Below are 16,638 nucleotides of genomic sequence, written 5' to 3' on the forward strand. Positions count from 1 at the left end.
CTAAATTTTATATCCATAACCTCAGGCACAAAGATGGAGTACCAAAACAGGAAGGAGAGAAGATTTACACTTAACACTAGAATTACCAGAGCCTACGAAAAAACTCGTAATTCCGTCCCACCTTAAATCGCTTCTTAAATCCCTTCACACCTCTCCGCCAGCGCCCTTTGTCTTCTAAATGTGCTGATAAAGAGAAGCTAGGAGCAGCCGGCTATTCCATCCCCCCACCAATTTAGAACGTGCACGAACTTCAGCTTGATTGAGTATCTGGGAGTGAAGTGGAGTTTTAGAGTGGAAATAATAGATCGTTATTTGGAACACACGCATTTCATGTCTGTTCCGTTTCTACAGTAATCTGTGTCAACACATTGTTAAAACAGAAACTTTTTATATTCTAGTAGTAGATGACAAAATGTAGGCATAAACTATATAGTGTATGAAGCCAGAAGTCCAAATAGCAAAGAAACATTTTCACAAGAATAACACAATTGCGCTTTTATTCAAAAATATAACTGCAGAAACAAAAAGCCGCCTTAACATGCGACATTGACAGCAGTTTATTGTAACTGCCTCCATGGCTCAATAGACTCAGCCCCGCTTGGGAATCAAGAGGTCACGAGTTCGATCCTGCGCCCCTCCGTTTTGAGAAGTAAACTGCTCTTAGTCTTACTATTTTAGAATAAAAGCATACATTTGATTTCAGTCTGTAACAGCCGGTGCAATTTATGATCCTTGTAAAGGTTAGCTTTTTTTTATTCACTTTTCATTCTCTCAGTCGCGTTCAGAATCAATCCATAACAACCCCATCTGACACGGCTGTTTTCACTAAAGACGCGCTATGGCTCTGCAGTGTACCACGATGCATACTAATGCCCACCCCGTTCTGACACACAAACGCTGGCGAAGCTGCCTTCTTCGTATCTCACCGTCACTTGCTTTTCTTTTTTTTCAGTTTTATTGAGTGTTCCTGCCAGTCCCCACAGGTTGCTGTATACGGTTTCTTTTGTACTCCAGGACATGCAGAGGAAAGAATGGTAAAAAAAGCAGTAACTTCGGCGCTATATGCAATCATCAGACACTCCCCATCTGCCTGTGTCGTTCAAACACAGGAACATATATTGGTGTAAAAGTATAACAAAAGTGCACTTTTATTCAAGTGCACTTTTTCCATCGCCTTTTTCTGTAAGAAGCAATGTACACACTTCTCTCTATGCTGTGGTTTCTATTACACACCTGAAAGAAAGAGACAATATATGTGAAAATATAATCGCACTAATGCAATATTATTTGAAAACGAACAGCGTCAGATCGGGTGTGAATTTATGCAGGAACTGGAAATTCTCTGATGCGGGACCTTCCCCCAGGAAAGAAAGTACAGTGTCAGGTGCTCATTCAGTGTAATAGGAACCATAGCACAGAGAGTTGTGTGCACGGCAACAAGTACACGTGTCGTAAATGTAGGAAGGACGGTCCTTGGGTGTGTGGGAACTGTTAATATTTGAATGTGATGATTTTATATAGCACGGAATGAAAATCAGCACTTCTTAGCATTGCACCATGCAAGCTGTCGTATCAATCGCTTACTGTAACTTGCTTTATTTTTTCTTCGGTTATACAGGTAGTTTTGAATAAAAGTGCACTTGTTTGCGAAATGAAGTGTCTGCGTGCACTTTTCGTGGCATTACACGTGTACCACAGCATAGAGAGAAGTGTGTACATTGCTTCTTACAGAAAAAGGCGATGGAAAAAGTGCACTTGAATAAAAGTGCACTTTTGTTATACTTTTACACCAATATATGTTCCTGTGTTTGAACGACACGGGCAGATGGGGAGTGTCTGATGATTGCATATAGCCGGTTACTGCTTTTACCATTCTTTCCTCTGCATGTCCTGGAGTACAAAAGAAACAGCATACAGCAACATGCAGGACTGGCAGGAACACTCAATAAAACTGAATAAAAAGAAAAGCAAGTGACGGTGAGATACGAAGAAGGCAGCTTCGCCAGCGTTTGTGTGTCAGAACCCGGGAGGGCGTTTGGCGTCAGTATGCATCGTGGTACACTGCAGAGCTATAGCGCGTCTTTAGTGAAAACAGCCGTGTCAGATGGGGTTGTATGGATTAATTCTGAACGCGACTGGGAGAATGAAAAGTGAATAAAAAAAAAAAAACTAACCTTTACAAGGATCATAAATTGCACTGGCTGTTACAGACTGAAATCAAATGTATGCTTTTATTCTAAAATAGTAAGACTTAGCGCAGTTTACTTCTCAAAACGGAGGGGCGCAGGATCGGACTCGTGACCTCTTGATTCCCAAGCGGGGGCTGATTCTATTGAACCACGGAGGCAGTTACAATAAACAGCTGTCAATGTCGCATGTTAAGGCGGCTTTTTGTTTCTGCAGTTACTGTATATTTTTGAATAAAAGCGCAATTGTGTTATTCTTGTGAAAATGTTTCTTTGCTATTTGGACTTCAGGCTTCATACACTATATAGTTTATGCCTACATTTTGTCATCTACTACTAGAATATAAAAAACGTTTCTGTTTTAACAATGTGTTGACACAGATTACTGTAGAAACGGAACAGACATGAAATGCGTGTGTTCCAAACAACAACAACAACAATCTATTATTTCCACTCTAAAACTCCACTTCACTCCCAGATACTCAATCAAGCTGAAGTTCGTGCACGTTCTAAATTGGTGGGGGGATGGAATAGCCGGCTGCTCCAAGCTTCTCTTTATCAGCACATTTAGAAGACAAAGGACGCTGGCGGAGAGGTGTGAAGGGATTTAAGAAGCAGTTTAAGGTGGGACGGAATTACGAGTTTTTTCGTAGGCTCTGGTAATTCTAGTGTTAAATAGTGCATAGAATTACGTAATGTTTCTAATTGTGCCAAAAATATAAGCAGAGTATAATAAGTGATAGCAACAATAACAACAATACAACCTGGATAATAAGCAGTTCGTCTTGCCTTAAACATTAAACATGCAAAGACTATCAGGTTGTTCTCTGTCTTAGAAGGTCTCTGGTCTTTTGCTGGTTCTGGTTTATCTGTTTGATATGGTGAGTCTTGAATGTACAGTACACAAAGCAAGAACTAGGTTATATAGTTTGCCCTTTAAAAAAAAAGATATTTGGTAAAAGTCATTAATCTAGACCAGAGATCAATTAACATACTAAGACAGAGAGATACATAGTAGTTTCTTTTCAAATACACAGAAGACCAATGATGTGTGAACTTGCATGTTTTCTCAAAATGAACAATAAGCATTCAAATACTAAAATTAAATTTTATCAACATACAAAAGACTAGCATGTATAAATAAAAGTATAGTCACAACACAACAATAACTGCTGTATAAGGACAGAGGGTCGAAACAGTTGTATTAAGTCTATAGATGTATCATTTATTCTCCTGCTTACTAAACACATACATGCTAGCCACACAAGTAGCTCAAGATAAGATATGGGTATTAGCCCAACAAAGTCCCCTTAATACTGCTCTTCTGTGTGAAACAGTCAAACAATGTTAAGTGTAATCAGAAATGGTGCAAGCAGAATGCACAGAAAGGCATTACTTACAATAAAGGCAATTGCTGAAGTATAAACTGAATGCCAGTTTGATAAGGCAGAAAGGTTCCGTACAAAGTTTGTGACAGGTTTGGCACCTCGTTCTGGAAGAAAAACGACAGTAATAATACATCTATCAGTAAGCAGTTACTAAATGTTTTATTAAACAGTACTGAATATTGAATTTTTTATTTCACATTTTGACATCATAATCTCAAACATATTTATCAATGCTTACAATAAATACTATTTTAACTAAGTAACATATTTCCATTCAGTACAAAATAGTTTCTATTTCTCAGAAGAAAGGTTAGTATATTGAAAATGTACTTACTTAATCTCCTCATGTTCTCTGTTAACCTAGATAAAACAAGTGTGAATTGTGAGTGTTTCAACTACATAAAAGATTACAATGATTGGTTATATCCATTTTACCTTATTTTCTTTGATACTTTTATCATGACACATTAAGTATGTCTCCATATATTTATAACAGGATGCACATCAATTAAGGCATAAGCTTTGGGTCACAGAGTAAATCCAACTGGGAATTACACCATGTACCTTAACCCATATATCATACTGCCAACACATAACATTTCAATCAAAGTTTACTTTGTATAACACCATTTCGATGTGACAATCACTCCAAAGTACTTAAGAGATTAACGTTTTAAATATATTCATTGATATTTTCTTCTCAGCAACAGAAAAATAAATGACACATAAAATCAATACTAAATAATTAAAAAATAAGCATTATATCTGTGAGACACGAACCGGTGAATATCCATATTATTCAAGATACTTTAATTTATACAAAGTCTATAAAGCTGGTTTTCTTATTAAAAAAAATTTCAAAACAAAAAATGATCAGAAAACCATACTGGCAGGACTATGACATTTGCTGTTGTAAGAGGTACTATAAATTTGCATTAATACTAATCTGAAAATCTGAAATGGCGACATGATGTCACAAGTAGAAAGTTCCACGTTAGAGATCTATTTTATAAAATATGACTTGACTTAAAGCATGAAAATATGTGCATGCCAAATAACCTGAAAATATGTGCTACAAAAAGAAAGTGATTTACAAAACCTGCGGTGCGCAAATTCCTGCAAAATTCACTTTATAAATCTCAGTCATGTTGTATATGTAAAATCAAGTAATAGATGATCCATGGGTTGGTGCATCCTGCTTACTGGGATTATTCTTCTAAAGATGTCCATTGAGCAGTAGCAGCGTTCCATTTACATTACTCCGTTCAGAAAAAAAAAAAGGCGTTCAGCACCTATGGACTCGCCAGTTAGTACGGGTAAAACAAACAACTGTCATTTGGCAATCAAAAGTTAGATATGACTTCAAATAAGACCTTTTTAAAGTAAATTTGAATTATATCCGAATATTGATGTTCGATCTAACAGCCCTAGTGACAGCCCACATTGAACTAACAAAAAAAAAACAAAACAAAAAAAAACAAAAACAAAATACAGTTAAGTTCTTTAGTGCAATTTACACAGCATTGGCCCTGTTAAAAAGAGAAAAAAAGCAGTCTATACATCAAATTCATTACTTTTGAGATTTATTGTTTGTCACGTGAAAAAAATATAATGTGGCAATTCTGCTATGACAACCATGCAAAAGGCAGTGCAGCACCAAGATGGGATAAAGAAAAAATTAGCACAAAGTGGCTATAGATGTACAGACTGCCAGCCAGAGCAATGGGTGCAAGCAGCAAGCTCAAACCAATCAGTGCAGAGATACCAGACTCGCTCAGAGAGGGATGAGAGAGAAGGAAAAGCGTGGTAATGCAATGAGTATCTGACAGCGTGGACGGTTGTATTTTGTGCGTGACAGCAGATGAAGAAAAAAAAGCCTTGGTTGCAGTTTGCAATGTATAATGGCTATTGCAATAAAAAGAGCCAATGCAGTTTGCTGAAGGTATTCCCTATGGCTAGAACAGTAGGGAAGACTGCACATAGTTTAGTGAACTATTTCGTCTGATCTACTGTAGTTTTGCAATCTCTGACTTGCATCTCCCTTTCCTTTGCCCAAGAAGAAGTCACCACAATAATAATGGCTCAATGATATGAATTATTATACATGTGAGTCATCATTTAGCATATTTCATTATGAATACGCAAATATTCCAAAATTTGAAATACTTCTGGTCCCAGCATTTCGGTTCAGAGACATTCAACCAGTATATTATCACGTCAATAACACTTACTGAAGAGTAATAGTTCATAGATCAGTCAAATTTAAATGTTACAAATTCCTGATGTTGTAATTTCTCAAATCTCACTCTCTCCTCAATTTTTTTTTTTTATTTTTGTCCTACCATTATGGCAACATCTGTGAAATCAAACTTATTAATATAACATTCATTCAGTTATTTCAGAATTCCTATAAAAATGCCTTATTTAATAAATGCCTTAATGTTGCATTATTTTCAAGGTGCTTCACATAAGGGATCAGACTTTGTTATTGTGCATGTCTGTGTACTAATCTATAATTAGCCAGTGAACAAGACTAACCCTTAACTGCATTAATTGTTTAGAACTAGAGAGTGTAGCCTATTCATTCCCATATTGCTTGTCTTCACTATAGTTGTCTCACTTTAGCTGTTACAAAAATTAACATCTTATCTTTAAAAGTCACATGAATTACACAAAAATGTAGTATTTGCAGGTTCGTACAGCAATTACGTTTGTTGTTTTAACTGTTGTGTTTCTGGGACTATGCACATATGTTATCACACCACATTTTATATAATTAGAGAGATTTTCCACATGCTTTAAGAATTGTGAACTAGATAAGTGGATTGATTAGTCAGCTATAGCAACATTCATTTCATTCAAAAGAGCAATGCAAAGGCTCCTTTTTTATTGGAGCTATGTTAACTGTTGCAATATGTCACTATTATTTTTAACTGTCAATTAAATGAATTACAGTAAAACTTAAAATTACAGATGACTGGCCACATTATTGGACTCTAAAATGTAATGAAACAAAAATAATGCATTTTTACTTTTTTTTTTTTTTTAACCATGAAAGAGCAGCAGGATTTTCCTATTTTATTTAATTAAACCTTGTGGGATTTTTCAATAAAAGACAGTAGATACAATTCCAGCACGCTAAAATTGAAACCCTGATGTCTATAAATTATTTAATGTTTATCAACATTAAAAAAATAAAAATAGACACACATATGCATATATGCAACCAAGTGACTGAAAGTTGTTTTAACTAAATTTACTAAAAAAAAAAAAAAAAATACATAAAATGTCTCCCAGTGTCTACGTGGGTTTCCTCCCACAGTCCACAGATATGCAGGTTAGGTTCATTGGCAATCCTAAATTGTCCTCTGTGTGTGTGTGTGTGTGTGTGTGCCCTGTGGTGGGCTGATGCCCTGCCCAGGGGTTTGCTCCTGCCTTGCACTGGCTCCAGCAGACCCCCGTGACCCTGTGAGGATATAGTGGGTTGGAAAATGACTGACTGACATTTTCACTTAAATACAATTTTCACGTTTAAAAAGGGTTAAACACAATTGGTCCTAATTTAAATTATTATCATTTACATCAACAATAGCTGAAATTTCAATAAGGGTTTAAAGACTTTTACTGTCAATGAATTAATATACAGTATATATAATATATGCATTACACCAAATATATAAACATTAATTACAGTGGCATATCTTTAAAAACCATTTTGTTGTACAGAGCTATATTTTCTAGAAATGTATTTTTCTTTTTTTCAGATCACTTTAATCTTTTGGACAAATTATTAATATTTATCACTTTTAGTAGTTAAAATTAAATGTAATCTGTAAAGCAGGTACAGTACATCACATGACCATCAGAACTGCACTTATAATTAATGTGTGAATTAAATTAAATCAATTACACATTGAATCCATTTACCTTTTAGCACTTAAAGGTTCTTCTGTTTCTATGGTGTTTTCTTCAGGCTGAAAACGAAAGTCTTCAACATACACTCCAAACCTATCATAAAACCATTTTTGAAATCTAGAACAGAAAGTATCTCCTCGTTTATCTGAAACAAAATAAATATTTACAAAGAGGAGAAAAACAAGTGAAACATTACTAGATAGCATATAAACATCCATTTGAGGATGACTAGTTCACATATATAAAGTTTTTAGAAAAGTAAATTGTTGGTTACCTTAGGGTATGAGATCAGAAGTGGCCAATTTATCCACTGTATGCTATCCTAGTAGAATTGCAAGTGAACGGTACTAATGTTTTGAAGGAATCGGAATTACACATCATACTATTTTTAACAAGTCAAACTAGAAATGAGTCATTTAATGTCTCAGTTTTTTGTGGCTTTGGTTATATATGTTTAGTTTAAAGATACTTTTAAGTACCATAAAATAAATAGCCTATTTGAAGTAATCAAAATTACCTGTTCCATTTGCAGTAACCTGGCTTTTTGCTAGTTGCTGTGCTGCAGATTCCTCTGCCCTGAAATAAATAATTGTATACTTTATTGTCCAGTATTAACTTTTGATATAAATGCATTTCACTAAGTCAGGATCTTTTAATAGGCTTGTGATTGCTGTCCTGTGTAACAAGAATGAAGAAAATAAACACAAAAAAAAGAGCAAACTTTTCATAATAATGTAAAAATTAAACTAACGCATCAACATTAAGGACATCAAAAATTCACAATAAGCATGAGAGAAACGGGGCTCATTAGGATTACCCAACACATTTATTGAAAAACATTTCAAAGGTAACTGAAGGATGCCTTATACTAATTTTCAGTAGCTGGAAGGGCCTTAACTGCTTCAGGACATAGGGAGGCAGGTCTCTTGAAAATGGCTGAAATGGCCTGATCTTTAAAAATGAGAATTTCAAATTGGCAGCATTTACATAACAAGAATTAAAAGATTTCAGATCTCTGTATAAAACAATTGGTGTCTTTTCCCAGCTGATTCTAGGACAAAGACTCTGAAAACTACAACACACAAAAATTCAGAAAAAAACGCTTTGTGTTCTACCAATGAATAAAGCCAAGATATCATTAAGACAGATTCTAAACTGATATGAATTTACTCTGTAAACAGTTAAATTAACAAGTGAAGTGCATATTTTCATGTGCTTCATCTGAAAGTTTATCACTATAACTAAAATAAATGAATTTAGTGTCCCCTGCTGGATATAAACTGCTCCCTAAATGTACTAAAGAAAGTTTAAAATATCTCAGAAAGTTACACAACTGTCTAATGTTCTGGATGCTAGCTGAAATGTTTAATGAAGACACATATTATACATACAGTATGCCAAGTACATTTATCTATCCATCCAATGTGGAAAGGTAAAGTTTAAGCAGAGATGAGAATTAAATTTTCAGCATCAGTAAAAAAAAAATAAAATAAAGTTATACCTTGTTTTTAGTAATTCATTCACCTTATGTTCCAATTCTACTCTTTTTAACCTTTCTTTTTCCAACTCTTGCTTTAGAATTTCAACATTAGTTTCTTCTCGAAGCTTTTTCAATTCTTCTTCTGTTTAAAAACAATAGCATAAAGAAGGTCACATACACAATTTTTTCAGTAATGCAAGAGTATTCCTTTTTAAATTTAATACACATCTTGTTGAGAAAGCCATTCATTATTTTAATGAACACTCATAAATGCTGTATGAAAAACAAGGTACACTTTGTCATATATAGTTAGATATTACACTGTAATTTTTGATTATTTGACTGTCACTGTCTACATGGTTTAGTTCTAATAGAGTAACAATTTCCTGTGTTGATGGATATAAATTCTGTGTATGTTCTGCTAACACTGCTATGAAACGCATCCAATATTAATATAAAACGTAGTACTGTCAAAGCAAAAATGAACTTGCAAATATCCGTTTATGACACCGATAGTTGCAAAACTAATATATTTGTCTTTTGAGAGTAATTAAAATTTGCTTACAAGTAACACAGTAACAAAACAGCAGCTTGCTTCTTAACAATGTAGTTTTAAGTAGAGAATGACATTTTTTCAGTTCTGACCAAAGATTTGTCGGCAGTGAAGAAAGCCTTAAATGGAACTCTTGTTAATTTAATTATGCATTTTGTGCTTCAATGGGCTTAAAACCATGCAGCATTTATTTTACAATATTTATATGGCAAAAATAGTACTGGACAAAAAAAAGTTTGCTTTGAGCCAAGAAGTGATCCCAGGACTATGGAAATGCAAGGCAGCAGTGCTACTCAGTAGTCCACTATGCCACCTATAGCTACGTTTATATGCGCTAGTTCAATCCTAACATTGTAGTTATACAGGTGCTGGTCATAAAATTAGAATATCATGACGAAGTTGATTTATTTCAGTAATTCCATTCAAAAAGTGAAACTTGTATACTAGATTCATTCATTACACACAGACTGATGTATTTCAAATGTTTATTTCTTTTAATTGTGATGATTATAACTGACAACTAATGAAAGTCCCAAATTCAGTATCTCGAAACTGACTGAATGGTTAATATCTATTTAAGAAATAATTTAAAACAGTAAGTCTTTCTCCTAACAGGTTTAATATAAAACAAGGCAAGCACTAGACAAGGCCTCTGTCCATGTTACAGGAGTGGGACACATTTTGCCTGCACACTTTGGAATAATTATTTTCTGAAAAGTTCATTTATTGAAATGAAGACCTGGGGCTATTGTGGCATACAATGGGCCTAAGATCTCCAAAGATGTAGGTAAAAGTCTTACAAATTCACCTTGAAAACCTTACCAAATGACAAAAACAAATACTGCCAAACTTCTGACATACAAACCATTTGTTTAATTTCTTCTTTTACATGCTAAAAGTGACAACATGACCCTCACACAGGTGAAGCCCAAAATAACTTATATAATGTACAGATAAATAATGCAAAAAATGTCAGTGCATCTAAGCAAGAAACTGTACTAAAGTATAGAATCCAGTGTTGCATTAAGAATGTTAAAAATAACATTTTAAATTAAAACTTTAAAATTTACAAGTTTTCTGTAAAATACAGTTTGGATAATAGAGTCTTAAACCATTTGCCAACCACCAAATAATACTAAGGAGACCAGAGTATAGAAAACAAAAAAGGTTTATTATGTCAAAATGAAAATAACACAAGGTACTGGGTGTTGGAACCAACCCAACAAGGTGACAAATTGCTCGTGAGATAGGTTCCAGGTCCCTTGCTGCCACTGGATGGATTAAGCAGGTTTGTTGTGTTACGATAGGAAACATCCATGCTGGGCATTCCTATGCCAAGTTGCACCTCATCTAACAGAGTTGTCTACTAACCTACCAAAATGTTACTGCAACAAGACTTCTGCTGCTCACTCTTCCCACCTTCTCTCCTTTACCTAGCATCTCTCTTGAACTAGTCACCACCTGACTCCAAGTTCAGTTCAATACTGCCCACAAGGGTATTTTAAGCCAGGGACAGAACACACTTCCTGGCATGTCAAGAGAAAAATTCAAGAGTAGTGTAGGTCTAGGCATGTGTCCCAAGAACTACTTCTAATTGCCAGAAAGTTCCCTATAGTTCACTGGGTAGCAGGTGGCAATGCATAGCATACAGGGACACTTTAATGGTACTGGGATGAACTCTAGTTTCCTTACATTTTAACTTACCCCTCACCCAAAATACTCTCAAGGTATTACTATCACCTACTGGTGGCACACTACCCACTTATAGAATGCCAGCCAACCTTCTTGACTGTCCTCTTGGGAAAGCAACAAACACTATGTGATATGTTGCAAAATAATGGGGTACTGGTAGTAACAGCCAATAACACTGTCATGGTCACACATATGGACAAGCCAAGTTAACTACTGTCCTGATTGATATTAAACTGCCTGCAGCCCCAGCCCTACTGGATCACCCTTCATAATGCACACTTCATTAAACTAGAGTATCCTTAACTGCCTAGTAACTTAACAGAAGCAGGCTACAATTGACGTTTAACTTTAGAGTTACACAATCCTTCCACTTCATTTTATTAATATTTTGTGGTCTGCTGCATAGAGTTGTGGGAATTCATAGATCTAAGCATTTTACTTCTTGGCCTATTCACAAAATTACCATCTACAGGACTTAAAATGAAACAAAAATGCACCAATTTCAACAAGAGTCTAAAGGTGTAGGACAGCATTATAGGAGTCTATGTTGCAGGAAGTTTGTTTTTTTTTTAAATAAAAACTGTACTGCTCAGTGCATGGTCATATGGTCTTGGGGTATTTAATGGGTAGACTGGGGCTAGTCGCACTTGCATGTGAGAGTGCAACTGTTTACAGTTTCCTATTTTTATGTTCTATGGATTATAATTTAGACACTGCACTCACAGGCATATAAAAGTTGCCTGGGTAGTCTAGGAAGTGGATAAGAGACAAAGAAATCAAGATGCTAGAAGGGTTGAACTGCAGGTGTGAGCCAATACAGTAATGAGGAGGCAGGAGGGTCAGTGGCTCCACGAGGGAGCAAGAGGAATGGTGCACCAAGGGTGGATTGTTTCCAGTTAAGGACTACGGAGGAACAGGGAGTTTTCAGATAGACATCTAAGGATCCTGCAGAAGCCAAGGAGGGCATAGGGAAAATGGAAATAAGCCTCCAAGCATCCCGATGGACACTCATTATGGAGCTTAAGACAAGAGTTGGAGACAAAGAAACCATAGTTTTTGGCCTCACAGCATGGCAATAAGACTGAAGGGTCGGCTGTTGAGACAAGGGGGAGAAATATTCACTGGGTTGGCTGAAAAAGAAATGCAACTTGACATCTGATTGGCTTCATACCTGTATTTTATATTATTGTTGGTTTTTACCCTCACCAATCCATTGATTTTATGGATTTGATATGGAAGCAGAATCACATTTCATTTATTTGATTTTGATAAATTTTTTGAAATAAAAAGCACCATGCACTGCTTTGTACCTACTCTTGCTATGCCTCCTTATTTTCCCTAGTCCATCAGGGTTTCATGACTATGAACCATATTCAAGGAGGCGATTCCAGCTTCAGGCAACCCGGGCATCACTCATAACAAAAATAATATTACATAAAGAGTGAATAACTTGCATAAAAGTAACCTGAACAATAAAGGGCGGCACGGTGGCGCATTGGGTAGCGCTGCTGCCTCGCAGTTAGGAGACCTCCCTGCGTGGAGTTTGCATGTTCTCCCCGTGTCTGCGTGGGTTTCCTCCGGGTCCTCCAATTTCTTCCCACAGTCCAAAGACATGCAGGTTAGGTGCATTGCCAATCCTAAATTGTCCCTAGTGTGTGCTTGGTGTGTGTGTGTGCCCTGTGGTGGGCTGGCGCCCTGCCCTGGGGTTTGTTTCCTGCCTTGCGCCCTGTATTGGCCAGGATTGGCTCCAGCAGACCCCCATGACCCTGTAGTTAGGATATAGCGGGTTGGATAATGGATGGATGGATGGATGAACAAACAAATAAACAAACAAATGTAAGTTAAATAACTTACAACTTAAACTTAGTAAATACTAGATTTAAACAAGGTTAAAGACTGTGTTAAAACTGTAAGTTCTAAAAATAAGAATAATAAATAAAAGGTATGTGCACCGCAGGTTTTGTAATTTTATGACAGAACAAACAAGAGGAAGGCATCAACAGAGTAACATGTTCTATTGGGTAAAAAAGGATTAATCAAAACGCATAAAGCCAAAAGACATTTAAAATGTTTTTGAAATTGAAGGACACAATGTTGACAACTTAAACTGGGCTAACATTAGATCAGAGTGCTCTTTGCGTCAAAAGATGAGCATGAGGCTTTTTTTAACCATTTAGTTTATGTAAAGATCACTTTACAAGACCAGTATGTAAAGAGTTGAAATAACCCGGGCATGAAAAAATAAAGATATCAATAAGAGGTTCAGTAGCAGAAAAAGGTAAATAGGGTAAAATTTTAATTATGCTACATAGTTGGACATATAAAGACATACAAGAAGCTCTTGTGTGTATATTAAAACAAAGTTCTTAAACACAAAATCAAGTTCATGTGTATTTGAGTATATCCTGATGTAAGACAGCTAACAAACAGGGTCAAAAGACCCAAGTTTTGTTAACATTTAGAATCCCAAAACAGGAATTTCACTGATGCAAAATGAATCAAAAAAATTGTTTATAGACAAACAGAATGTCATCATAGCACCTAAAATGGAGCCTTACGGGACACCAAAAAAACTAATGTACAAGATTTGAAATTTACTTCAACAAACTTAACACAGGTCAACAAATAAGTGGAAACCATTGAAAAGCAGCACCAGACACAGCTGTACATGATTCTAAGATATCTAACTAAACATAATAATCTACTGTGCTTAACATTTGTGAAGGATCCAGAAGAAACACAACATAACAGGATCCTGGTCCAAAGTTTGTATTTGATCAGTTAATACTCAAACAAATGCAGTCTCCATGCAGGAGTATCCTCTAAAACCAGACTCACTAATGATTAGTTGCCAGACAACACTGGAATTGTTCTGCAACAAAACTCACCAAACTCGAGAGGAATACATGACAAATGGGGAGATAGCATATAAATTCTGAAGCATGCAAGTTAGTTTTTTTTTTTTAATAAAAGTAGAATAAATGCAAGGAGCAATGCAGATACAGAGAATAAATTTAAGATGTGAGCAATAACTGGATAAACAGATAACCATAAACACATGAAATAAGCTACCAAGTAGTATGGCAACAGGAGTAAGAAAAAACACAAGGTAATAGGAAGGATGAGATCTAGTGAGTAGAAAGTACTTTTTAAGGAGTTTACCTTCACATGAATAAAAGGACAGGTAAGCCTATGAAGTTGAAGAAGCTTAAGAAGGATGACCATGTAAAATCCATTTGATAATAAATCAGTTTAAGTTGCTCCAAGTTTCAGTTTATAGAAAAAAGAAAATTTGGCTCGGACATTAAATGAGAACTTCAGAAGTCTTCAGTTTTGCAACGTCTTTTTAATTACACCTTGTAATAAACGTATATCTTAAGAAACCACTAATCCTTATCAATAATCAATACCCCGTATATGTATGGTGTTCACGTCAATACCTTGACTCAATACAAGTTAGAACCATGCAATGCGTCTCTGCCTCTGTAGATAGAGCATAACATGGCAAACGCGGGCGCAGTATTGCATGATTAGCTAAGAATGTTCGAATGCTTCAGTGGCGCCACTGGACGGCCGAGTATAGTAAGTCGGTGTTGTTTTTAAAAGATTACAGTAAGTTCGGTTGGTTTTTGGAACATTGGTTTGATGGAGCGTATTTTCCAGGACTAACATCGTCGACAGACTTAAACCCTTCGACAGCTCCGGAACCGTAAGTAACTTAGAACGTATCGCCATTTGCTTGGTACGTCGAAATCTATCTTTGGGCAGTTCGGTTTTGGCATCTGTCCTTCTGACATCTATTAGCAAACATAATTATTACTACGACTCTGATTAGAGTCGTAAAATACGGTTTGTTTTGAAAAGTTGTTTGCCGTAAAAAATTAAATGGGGTGTGCCAAAGAGCTGAATTCACGTCTCGCAGCCCCGTTTAAACAGGAAGCTGTTCATTACATCGGCCGAAAAGGTCTATTTTAAGCACAAGTCAGTGCCATGATAACAAAATTATTTCAAGGACTTAAAAAAAACAAATAATTCTTTGCTGAGAAAGTATGGATTTCACAAACGTAGAATTTGTAGCCCGATTGGATCAGGCTCCCAAGTAGTTAGTCAATTAATATTTTTACAATTATTAAATTGAGAATATTTCCTTTATAATTATTGTAAAGCAGGTAATAAATGATAACAGCAAAGTCTGAAGAGATGTGATCAGAAAAATTACTTACAATATACAGCAATACCTCAGTTAACTGTTGTGGAAATCATTATGAAACTTACTAAAGAACATAATATGCAAATAGTTATTTCATGCATGCAATTTTAATATTTTAAATTTATCCAGCGTATCCTGAAAACAAACTAAAAATTCTAAAGTGCAAATAGAAATCAGTAAAATAATTTTACAATCAAATGCTAGCATTTGCCTTTGAAGAAAACCTTTTTTTTTTTTTTATTTATTAATTTTTTTATAATCAATACATAGTAATCAAGTTTTTACAAAAAAAAAAGAATTATGCTAAGAACAGATCGATCCCCACCCTTGAGAGAGAGAGCAAGCCAAATGGTGTAAAATTTAAGGCTTGTAAAAAATACCTAAATCAACAAATTCTCTGTGCTTTATAAACTCATTTCAAAATATTACTGATTAGATCCTGCCATGTTTTGAAGAAAGTCTGTACGGATCCTCTAACTGAGTATTTGATTTTTTCCAATTTCAAATAGTATAACACATCGGTTTCCCATTGACTTAAAAGAGGAGAGCTTGGGTTCTTCCAGTTTATCAGAATAAGTCTGCGTGCCAACAGTGTAGTGAATGCAATCACAATTTGTTTGTCTTTCTCCACCTTAAGACCCTCTGGAAGAACCTTTTTTAAATAAATAAATCTGAATTATAATCAAAAGCGATCTGACAGCCATAAGTTATGTACACGTGTTGCTGTAGCTGTAAATTCTGACCTTTGGTGAATTCTTTTTCATATTTTTTTGTTATTAATTGTGTTTATGATAATATATTTTTAATTGTATTTGGTTTATTCTTGGCTGACACTTAACTAGTTCTTCTTGAAGACATTGTTGTTTTAGCTTTTTCTGCTTTAGACATAGGTTCTGCACCTGGGAACTCATATTCTGGTGCTATTGCCCCTCTCTGGTGGAACACCCAAGTATGAGACAAACAAAGAAATTAGTTAAAGATACTTTGGTGGAACAATCTAGGTTTTCAATAGGTATAAGTCAGCTACAGGTCTACTCATGAGAATCTTGCAAGCTGTTTCTGCATTTAATACTACAATCATGGAAGAAAATCTTAATGAATTTTATTCTTGATCTGCTATCATCGCAAGGTATACCACCATATTAGAAGTGCAGGAAAGGTTTTCCAAACCTGCCCACATTATTCCCTGGAAGAGAATTCAAATACAGGTATTA

At 35.4% G+C, this 16,638-nt stretch overlaps 1 protein-coding gene across 5 annotated transcripts in view; it reads right to left on the reverse strand.

Annotated features, from left to right (window-relative positions):
• The window catches only part of gramd4a (GRAM domain containing 4a), a 323,835-nt gene that overhangs the window by 95,342 nt on the left and 211,855 nt on the right, over positions 1-16,638 (reverse strand). For all 5 annotated transcript variants that reach the window (XM_039761079.1, XM_039761080.1, XM_039761078.1 and 2 more), the window contains 5 exons: positions 8,991-9,111; positions 8,007-8,065; positions 7,502-7,634; positions 3,909-3,934; positions 3,587-3,678 (listed from right to left, as the gene is read on the reverse strand). In XM_039761079.1, the coding sequence (XP_039617013.1) occupies positions 3,587-3,678; positions 3,909-3,934; positions 7,502-7,634; positions 8,007-8,065; positions 8,991-9,111 (431 nt within the window). The remainder of the gene's footprint in view (positions 1-3,586; positions 3,679-3,908; positions 3,935-7,501; positions 7,635-8,006; positions 8,066-8,990; positions 9,112-16,638) is intronic.

The sequence above is a fragment of the Polypterus senegalus genome, chromosome 8 (genome assembly GCF_016835505.1).
Source record: "Polypterus senegalus isolate Bchr_013 chromosome 8, ASM1683550v1, whole genome shotgun sequence".
Taxonomy (NCBI): Eukaryota; Metazoa; Chordata; class Cladistia; order Polypteriformes; family Polypteridae; genus Polypterus; species Polypterus senegalus.